The 10,618-nt window shown below is 52.6% G+C and overlaps 1 protein-coding gene across 1 annotated transcript in view; it reads left to right on the forward strand.

Moving 5' to 3' along the window:
• The window catches only part of MYO5B (myosin VB), a 137,005-nt gene that overhangs the window by 60,205 nt on the left and 66,182 nt on the right, over positions 1 to 10,618 (forward strand). The window contains exons 11-14 of the mRNA XM_015563840.1: positions 4,637 to 4,718; positions 5,181 to 5,321; positions 8,457 to 8,579; positions 9,271 to 9,354. Of these exons, the coding sequence (XP_015419326.1) occupies positions 4,637 to 4,718; positions 5,181 to 5,321; positions 8,457 to 8,579; positions 9,271 to 9,354 (430 nt within the window). The remainder of the gene's footprint in view (positions 1 to 4,636; positions 4,719 to 5,180; positions 5,322 to 8,456; positions 8,580 to 9,270; positions 9,355 to 10,618) is intronic.

A 10,618-nucleotide genomic window follows, 5' to 3' on the forward strand; every position in this document is an offset into this window, starting at 1 on the left:
CCTGCGCTGCAGACAGCTGGAGAGAGCTTGGCCGGGCAGATGAGCCACTCCAGGTCTTTCTACAAATGCTTAACCGGCTACTATAGAATCGGCAGCCGGAGTGAATAAACACTCCCGTCTGTACACACGTAAGCCAACGGTGCACGGGCCAGCATCGTCACCCGCACGCCCCGCGCTGTGCTGTTCTAGCCGGCAGTTAGGTCAGATGGTAGAAAAGGCTCTGAACGCTGAATACAGTGCATGGGCCACAGCTGCCCCCACCACCCTCTGAGGAACCCCCGGCGAGAGGCCCTTCCCCCAGGTGCTCCCCAGCATTTATTTCCAGACACCCAGTGCCCAGTAGAAGGCGGCTTCCCTGCACCTCGCTCCCCTGCCCCGGCTCCAAAACAGTGCAGAGCAAGCGGCACCTTCAGCAATTTAGCCGACCCAAGCTGAGGTCCCTCCTTAGCGGAGGGTCCGTGATGCTGCTGCAGGGGATTCCTGACCTGGCAGGGGGTGGAGATGAACAGGAAGGCGCCAGGCAGCTGGCTGGGTCCCCTCTTCATGTCGCATTAGCCAGCGCTTGCCTCTACAGGCCTGATTAATTGCAGCCATAATCCTTCATTGCTCTCACTCCTCAAGGCAACAAGAAAGAAATGGCTTCAATTTGGGGAAAAAATACACATTTATTTGTCTTTGACCTGAGCCTTCAACATGCCATGGTAGCGGGGGCTTTGGCTGTGCCCAGCCTCCTCTGGGCGAGGACTTGGCCGAGGAGACTTGGAGCAAGGCAGGGTACAGACTCCTGCCTGACACTAAGGTGGGGGCAGGGGGCGGAGCGGGGAGAGGGATGCGTGGGCCCCAGGAAGCAGGAAGTGGGGCTGGCTGGGATCTCATAGCCCTCTCCGCCCTCCTGTGCCTTTCTGTGCCTCGTGCAGTATTTCCTAACTTTAAAATTAGCATCCAGTCCTCTTCATTCAGTGCTTTTGAATGATGTGTTTTTAATTTTTTTAATTGTGCTTAAAAAAAAACCCTTTATCGTAAAATTAACCATCTTCACCATCGTCCCGTGTACCGTTCAGGAGGGTTAGGTTCAGGCACGCGGTTGTGCAGCGGGGTCTCCAGAGCGTTGAGCCGCTCCCGTCCTCCCTCCTGCCGCCCCGGAACCCGCCACTCTGCTTCTGTTTCTGAGTCCGCTGCTTTAGATCCTCCATGTGAGCGGAATCGATCCTTTACAGGTTCGGACTCATACAGTGTGTTCTCACGATGGTCAGGGCGGTCTTAGTAAGACAGAAAGACGAGGCTGAGCGAAGAGATAGCTGTTCCTTTGCCCCGGGCTCCAGAGGAAGGACTGTTTCCCTGACTGCCCAGCACCTCCTTGCCTCTCCGCCCTGGGTGAGAGGTCCGTGGCGGTTAATAATGAACTCGGGGTGGCTTGTCTGCCTGTTTTTTTATTGCAGCTTCACTTTCCAGCAAACACTGCCTTCTTCCTAGAGGCATGTGTGACCCCTGCCACACTCCGTAACTGGGGTGGAATGAGAAGGAAATGATTTTTCGCCTGCTTTCGGAAGCGAGGAGGAGACTGAAGTAGGGGTGAGACACGGACCCCCACCAGGACAGATCTCGGGTCTCAGCCTCAGGTCTTAGTCCCCGTTCTGACCTTCCTCCCACCCGAGGCATCTGCCTAAATAGCGTCGACGTTGATTTTACCGGGGAAATCCAGTTCCCTCTGGTATAGGAGTGTCTTTGTGACGTGTTAACGTTGTGAATTATGAATTGATTCACTGTGTTTATTTTAAGAAGTCATCTCTGTCGGTGGGAAGAGTTACTCCCCATGGAGTTCCGCCGTCGAGGAGAAGGTGCCCTGTCCCCCGGGCTTCCTGAGATCAGTCATCTTAGACATTTTCCGGGCTCCCCAGGCTCCTTGTTCATCTCTGGCCCTTCAGCATGGCAGTAATTACCCTGGATGGCAGAGGAATTGTTCCCAGATAATATCCTTAGAAATAGGGAAATTAGGAGCTAATTTCAGGCCATTGCAAATTAATGAGCATGTTCTTTGTGGAGTGCTGTTGCTGTAAACCTTTAAAAAGTGATAAGCGGGAGATATTTAATTCCTTTATCTGTGGAGCTCCGTAGAAACCCTGCAAAGCACAGGCGATTGCTATTATCTGGCCAGTTGCTAGGGTGGCTCTTTTATCTTCCTTCTCGGCTTTATTAATTAAATTTCTGCCGGGGCTTGGTTGGCATTGGCAGCCTCTCGTGGGGTGCGTGTGGGGGCGGGGAGGAAGTGAGGTTCTAAGTGACATGACCAGGTCCTAGGACACCATCCGGGCTGCGAGGGCCGCAGACCAGGGCAACGCCGGCCCACCCAGGGCAAATTTCAATCATTGTACTGTTGATATTTGGCTCTGTTGACTAATGAGTTTGCCGACCACTGACCCAGACTGACGCCTCCTCCAGGCACAGCCAGGGCTGTTCTTTAAGGCGTTGCCGGCAAGCAGTCCACTCCTTTGGCCCCCAAGTGACTTTCTGTGTCTCCAGTCTTACTCCTTAGAGGGGAAGGTGGGCCCCCGGGAGGAAGGGAAGCCTGAGGTGTTCTGGGCACTGGCCCGCCCGCTGGGTGTTGATGCATTTATTTTGTTGGTCCCTCTGCATGGGGCACTTCCCCTCCACCAGCACCGTCTCCACCCCCCGCCAGGGCTGCACCGACATTTATGTTTGGGGTGGTCCTTACAGAGCCCATTGGAAGGACTGGCATCCTTTTACGTAAGACTGAGGAAGTGCCGTGTCCACACTGAAGAATGAGCGAGGTGAAGATTTAAGGTCACGGAGAAGGCGGAAGCCTGAGCCCCAGCCCCGGGCCCTTGTTGGTCATCACCACTCTCCATCTCAAATACCTCCTCTTCTGGAAGCTCTTCCCATTCACAGCCCTTCCGGGTCATTGCTTCCTTCTCTTCCCAGTGACCCGTTCACTCTTCTCTAAAGTAAGAATGTGGTCTCGGGAATCAGACTCTGTGGGTCCAAGTACTGGCTCTTCTGCCTCCTGCTGCTCTGCCTTCCCCCTCCCCCCAGGGATCCAGCTGTTTGCAAACTTTTGAGCTGATCAGCAAACGACAGAGTTGATAAAGTATTATTAGTTCAAACACATCCATTTTTTAAAGTTAAAACCCAGCAGAGACATCAGCGACGATACAAGACAGTTCACAGAGTGAGATGACTGGAACCCGCACACAGAAGAAGGTTGAGCTCCATTAGGGACCAGAGATTAAAATTCCAACAAAAACATTATTCATGTGCCAAGTCACCAGAGGCTTTTAGAAGTTGAAAGCCAGAGAGCTGTGATGCATGAACATTCCCAGTGAGGGAGGACCAGGGAACACAGGGGAACTTGTAAGATGTCTGATAGCTGAGTTGTGGTGGTCCACACACTCTATACATTTGTCAAGAACCCATCCACGTAGCCCTGGCTGGTGTGCTCAGTGGTTAGAGGGCCGGCCCCCGCACACTGAAGGGACTCCGGTTCAATTCCCAGTCAAGGGCACGTACCTGGGTTGCAGCCTAGATCTCCGGCTGCGTGCAGGAGGCAAACAATGTCTCTCTCACATCGATGTGTCTCTCTCTCTCTCTCTCGCCTCTCTTTTTCCCTCTCCCTCCTTCCCTTCCACTCTCTCTAAAAATCAGTGGGAAAAAATGTCCTCTGGCGAGGATTAACAACAACAAAAACCTCATAGAAGTACACCCTTCAATTTGCTGCATCTTATTATATGTAAACTCTAAGCCAGTGACCATGAACGTAGTTAAAAAGTAAAAATCGTCCTCACCCAGGATTGAGCGAACAGGACACGGCTGTGCATTGGGAGGCTGGGCCGGGGGTGGGTGATAACATGAGTTGGTTCCTCCTTTCTGGAAGTTACTTTGCTTCTGCCTTTTAAGAAACGATGCTCTGAGGTGTGTCTCTCCGTCTATGATCACATCCTATGAGAGAATCATGAAGTCAAAGATGTGCCTGCAGTATTTGTCACAGCATCACTAGCTGCTGAAAACTGGAAAAAGAGTTAAAATGTTCCTCAACAGGAGATGGTTAAACTGTGACTCGTCTGCGTGCGGGGCACGGCCAGCCCTTGACGAGCCTCTGTGTGACCTGGGGAAAGGCTGGCCTCTGGGTGGAACAACCTCTCCCAGCTCGTAGGGGGTCCACCAGCTACATTTCCACGCCTCCTGCCCCCTCACCCGGGCGCCCTGTGCACTCCTCGGGGCAATCCGTGCAGTGGCCGATGGGGCAGATGCTAAAACAGATGCCTCTGAGGAACATGCCGTGGAGAGTTAAGTGATAAAAATCGGTCTCATTTTACATGTAATCCCAATGTGCTGAACAACGTAAAATCGGTGAAAGGAAACCTACCGAAATGTAGCTGGTGGTCAGAGGGAGTGGTGGACTCCCGGGTGATTTCTCTGTTCCATCTGCCCTTCCTGAATTTTCTGCGTCCTTACTCTCCTGATTGAGCAGGACTCTGCCGTGCCGGTGCCTGCACCAGCGGTCTCCAGGCTCAAGAGCAGGACCCGGCACTCAGGGTGGAGCGGGTGGGAAGGGAAGGGAAGGGATTCCTTCAGTCACAGGAAGCGGCTCTCACTGTGTCCTCTCCTATTTCCCTCGCAGGTTCGAGACCTTCGAGGTGAACAGCTTTGAGCAGTTCTGCATCAACTACGCGAATGAGAAGCTGCAGCAGCAGTTCAACTCGGTGGGCTCGGCGTCTGGACCTGGGGTTTCAGGGTGGGGGCTCTGTCTTCCCTAGAGCGACGGCCCGGCCACTTCTCCATCAGGGCCAGGGGCTCTGGCTCTGCCCTGACCTTCCTAGGGTTCCTGATGGCACCCCAGCTTTAGGAAGGTGCTCCCCGCTGCTCAAGAGGAGGTCTGAATGGGGCAGTGGGGTGATGGCTTCGACCCCAGCCCTCCTGAGCCTGGGCGTCTGGGCCGTTTGAGAATTGCCAGCAGCATGAGGCTTCTTGTGGCTGGTTGGGGTGTGGCGTTGCAGGCGATGATTCAAATGTCGTGGAGAGGGGCTCACCTGGGAGGGCGGGCCACCGGCTAAGCGTTCTTCCCTGCAGTCATGCTGACTGAGACCCCGTGGCTGCAGCTCAGGGCAGGCGGATGTGAAGGCCTGCGTGCAGCTCCCTGACCCTGACCTTCGCTCCCACCCTAGCATGTCTTCAAACTGGAGCAAGAAGAGTACATGAAGGAGCAGATCCCCTGGACCTTGATTGACTTCTACGACAACCAGCCTTGTATCGACCTCATAGAGGCCAAGCTGGGCATCCTAGACCTGCTGGATGAGGAGTGTAAGGTAAAGCCAGGAGTGTAAGGTCAGCTCCAGGCTGGGGTGGGACAGGGCAGCTGGATGGTGCGGGGCCGTGTGGGTCCCAGAGCTGGAGTTCGCCGAGAGAAGCCCTGTCCGTTCTGCACACCGGAAGGTACCAGTAGGTCCTGTGACTGGCAAATATGCTGCCCCTTTTGGCAAATACTGGGTGGCATGATTGTCACGATATGACGGTGGCATGGATTCGATGCCCTAGTGTCCTAGGCTCAGAGGGAGGTTGGGGTTCTCCGTAGCTGTGCCAGGTGGCTTGTGAGGGACAGAGAGGCTTGGCCTGGTGGCAGGTGAGACCCATGATTTCCACGCGGAGCTTTTGTGGGCTCCTGTGGACTCCACCAGATGAGGGCAGAGCTGGGACCCAGGCTCCCTCCTGACCAGGGCCCTCTTCCCGGGACCTTGACAGGAGAGTGTAGGCATTTGTATGAAGCCACGTGTACATTTACCTCCCCCGCTAGACTTTTAAAAAGTACTTTTCTTTAAAACGATTGCCAAGACTGGAATCAAAGATAAATAAAGGCACAACAGTTTTGCTATTTGGATAGTGCGTGTGTGTGTATCTTACAAATACAAATTAAACATGAAAAAAACTCTACTTCAAAAAAACTCCTAACCATTCAAGAAGACCCATCTCACCATTCAGAAGTCAATGGTAAAATATAGTTGGTTGTACCTTCTTTTTTAAAGGATTCGATTTGCTGCATATTCCAGAGTTGCTGATAGCCGCGGCCTAGATTTTATCAGGACACAAGTCTGGCTTTCTTTCTCCTGTGCCCGTTTTAAATCTACTGCTATGGGCAGATTTTTGGAGATAAGTGCCTTCATTCCATCTAACCCTGCCTTTGGGCTGCCTTCAAAACTCTGTTGTCCGACAGGAGAGCATAAGAGGGAAGAACACGGCTCCGGAGCCAGCCTGTCCTGAACTGAACCCAGCTCTGCCGCTTCCCAGCTGTGTGTCCCTGGGCAAGTTGCCTGCCCTCTCTGTCTCAGCTCCCTTGTCTATAGAATGTGTCTAAACGTAGTGCCCAGTTCATAGGATTATTGTGAGGATTAAATGAGTTGCTCCATCCAAAAGCTATAGGAAAGTCGCCGGCAAATAATAAGCACTGTGGGCATTCGCTCTTAGTATTCTCTGAGAATCTGCATCGGGAATTCTTGCTGCCCCGCATTTTTAGTCGAGGATGGGGCGTCAGCAGAGAGACTGACCCTCATCAGGAAATATGTGTGTACATGACCTTGCTCATTGGTTCATGCCCGTCTGAATTAGTGCATCTGTAGGATTATGAAGTCCAGTTTCGTTGTCAAGACAAGATGATTTTAATGTTTTTATTGGCTTTTTAGAGAGAGAGGAAGGGAGAGGACAGAGAGAGAGAAACATCAATGAGAGAGGAACGTCCTTGATCGGCTGCCTCCTGCCCGCCCCCTACTGGGGATCAAGCATGCAACCCGGGTATGTGCCCTGACTGGGAATCAAGCCAGTGTTCAATGGGTTCATGGGTTGATGCTCAACCACTGAGCCACACTGGCCAGGCACCATGATTTTGATCCCACCAAATACAAGTGTTGACTTAGGTGGGGCTGCTCATCACAGTGCTGCCCTTCCTGTCGCCCCCAGTCTACCAGCGCTCATCCCCTGGCCGCCCTGCCAAGCCACCCCCCTCCGCCCCCCATACCTGGTGGTTCTAAATATAAAACAGTATATATATAAAATGCTGAATTCGATACATTTTATTTTGTTTGCCTACCACAATTCGTAACCTCCTTCAAGAGAAAGTTTGCTTGAATTTCCTACGGCACTTGGCCCTGGATGTTCAATACTAGCTATACCACATTGAACACTGAGAAAAATCTCCTTGCTTACAAAGTATTTGAGAAATTCGTTCTCATCTGTGTAAGCATTTTCCATGTGGCACAGATTGCATTAATTTACTAAACAAAGCTCTTTTTCAAGAGCTAGTGCAAGGGTCACCTTCAGTCCTGCCTGGTCCAAATGCGCAACCTAAACTAATGAAGGGCGGGCAAGTCCATAGGTCACCCCTACCTGGGGTGCGGGGGTGTGCACCGGTGTTTGGGGTGACAGAGGAGGGGCACCTTCTCGACGCCAGGGTTCCCATTATCCTTGACTGTTGGAATGGTGGTTACAGTGACTCTTACATTTTCAACAAAGCAAGCTGCTGTGCTATTTTTGAAGCCACCTCGAAATGTAGTGAGAGGGGCAGCATCCCTAATGTAGGGGAAACTCTGCATCTACAGTTAAATTTGGGGGAGCAGAGATCAGGACCAAGTAGCTTAATCACTAGGTACTTCGCACCCAAAGTGCGGCCGGAACTCAGCCAGCTTACAGTTTGTAGTGACAAGACAGTATGCAAAAACCAGCGATGAGCCGTGTTAGGTGGTGTATGTATGAGAGAGCTTAACTGGGAGCAATTCCAGAGTGAGCTGGAGCGGTCAGGCAGGGCTTGGGGAGAAGGGCAGCCTGGAGCCGGGCCGGGCAGAGGCGCTGAGAGGGCTTTCCTGCCGCCTGTGGGCCTGCGTGAGCAGAGCGGGCGCTGCGGGTGGCCGGGCGTTTTGGTGACACTGGTTCCTGGCCTGCCCAAGGGGAGGAAACCTCTTCAGATTTGTTCCTTGAGTTGTGACTTTCCTCCGTGACCTTGGCCTCCATCTTCCACAGGGGTGGGCAAACTTTTTGACTCGAGGGCCACAGTGGGTTCTTAAACTGGACCGGAGGGCCGGAACAAAAGCATGGATGGAGTGTTTGTGTGAACTAATATAAATTCAAAGTAAACATCATTACATAAAAGGGTACGGTCTCTTTTTTTTTTTAGTTTTATTCATTTCAAACGGGCCGGATCCGGCCCGCAGGCCGTAATTTGCCCACGGCTGATCTTCAAGCTCTTCTAACCCTTCCAGCGTCTACCAGCCAGCAGGGTCTTCCGGGCTCAGTGTGGGAACATACTGTGGCAGGGTCCTACGTGCCTGCGGTTGAATCTTGTTTTCCATGTCCACGTAGGGTCGTGAGGTCCACTTCCTGGCGGACTCCATCCCCTGGCCTCAGCTCTTGGCTTCCTTTGTCCTCTTCACGGAGCCCCCGGTTTTGTGGTTCTGCAGGTCCCCAAAGGAACTGACCAGAACTGGGCCCAGAAGCTGTACGACCGGCACGGGGGCTGCCAGCACTTCCAGAAACCCCGCATGTCCAACACGGCCTTCATCGTGGCGCACTTCGCCGACAAGGTGGGTCTGCTCCCTGCCCCAGACTCGGGGTTCTGGCCTGTGAGGGAGCTGCCGCAGCCTAAAGTCTCTTAGGTGGGGTGCCCCCCCCCCCCCCCCAACTGTGTGTGCGCCACCCCGTCACCACATGGCGGGTGGGTGGCCACGGTTTCCCAGGTGTACGCCTGACAATCCTTTGCTGAGGTCTCTCTCCTGGGAATACAGCAGCGTAACAGAGCCTGAGTCGGCCCTCCTGGAGCTTGAGAGAGAAGCGGAAGGGGAAACAGAACTGCTCTTCCCAGGAGCCTCCTTTCCCAGGAGCTGGTGGAGACGGGATTTTTCTCCATAGATTTCTGTTCCGGATGCACTGACCCAGTGCTGCCCAAGTTCCATGTGCACGAAGGTGCCTGCCGTCTGTTCACACGCAGGTTCCAATTCAGCAGGTCTGGAGTGTGGCCGACAGCTGCGTTTACACCCCCAAAAGGAAGCCTCCTCAAAAAAGGGATTTCTTTTGCAAACAGTTTGTTTTTCCACAGAAGGGATGCCCAGTTCCCTCTGCATAGGTCCTGACCACGTCTTGGTTTGCATTTTAAATGGGAGCAGCTGTGGGTGGGGGGGTCCCTGTTCACACTGTGTGGGCTTGGGCCCGACGACACCCCCCAGGGAAGCTGACCAGCCGCAGCACTGACTCCTGCGTGCTTCCCCTGTGGCCCAGGTGGAGTACCTCTCAGACGGCTTCCTGGAGAAAAACAGGGACACGGTGTATGAGGAGCAGATCAACATCCTGAAGGCCAGCAAGGTAACGCGGGAGAAGCCGGGGACAGCCAGTGTCCACAGCCAGGGGACAGCCAGTGTCCACAGCCAGGGGACAGCCAGTGTCCACAGCCAGGGCCTTCAAGACCGTGAGATACTGAGAATGTAACTAGGGAAGCCCGATGCCGGCCTAAGGGGCCACAGTGTAGCTAGTTGCTTTCTCAGCTGTCAGAGAGCCGTGAATACTTAGTAAAGAAATGCCTCTTCCAGCCTGATGCGTTTTAGACAGTAGGGTATGGAGGCTTTTCCCTCCCAGCTTTGGCTTACGAAATATTAAACCTCAAACGAGAATATTTGTCCTCTGAAGATTTCCGATTCCAGGGCAGCACTGAGTATAGGTCAGAGGGCGGAGCGGTGGATCGAGTGTTTGACAGCAAGTGCCAGGTGACAGGCGTCGTCCTGGGCAGTTTCCTGGCACGCAGTCCGGGTGCCATCTCTCTGCTCCATCTCAGTAGAGGGATCTCGAGGCCAGCATGGCCCAGAGGCCAGGTGAACCGCGTGGGCGGTGACAGGCCCTGGGGTCCGAGAGTCACGGTGGGGCTCAGAGGGCCAGCTCCTTTCTGCGTCTCACCCAGGAAGGAGACCTGCTGCTTCCTGTGCTGGCGTCTTCCTTACAGGTGACACCCACATTCCATTTTGAGCAAATATGTTTGCTTTTTATTTTTTTAATGTGTTTTTCGTTATTTTTTATTTTTAATTAATTTTTATTTAAGGGCTTTATTGAGATATATTCGACATACTATAAAACACTTGCTTTTAAAGGCATTTGGTTTAATTTGCTTTCTGTTTAAAATCAGTTTGTGCTGGGCTGAGTAGCTCAATTGGTTAGAGCATTGCCAAGGTTTCTGGTTCAATCCCCAGTCAGGGCACATACGAGAATTAACCAATGAATGAGAATCATTTGCTTGGCTGCCTCCTGCACATCCCCTACTGGGGACTGAGCTCACAACCTGGGCATGTACCCCGACCCGGAATCAAACCATGACCTCCTGGTTCATAGGTTGATGCTCAACCACTGAGCCATGCCAGCTGGGCAATAAAAAAACCAAAAAACTTAAAAAAAAATAAAGTAAAATAAAATCAGTTTGTGCTGGTAGTTGAAAAGCTTCTAATGATATTTGGAATAAACAGACCATCCCCTTTCCAATGTAGGAGGATGAAATACTAAGACTTTTTCTCCAAAGTCCATTTAAAACCCTTTTATGTGCAAATATTTCTTTCTTTAAAAGTGTAGATTCCCCCCCCCCCCC

This window comes from Myotis davidii, unplaced genomic scaffold (genome assembly GCF_000327345.1).
Source record: "Myotis davidii unplaced genomic scaffold, ASM32734v1 scaffold378, whole genome shotgun sequence".
Taxonomy (NCBI): domain Eukaryota; kingdom Metazoa; phylum Chordata; class Mammalia; order Chiroptera; family Vespertilionidae; genus Myotis; species Myotis davidii.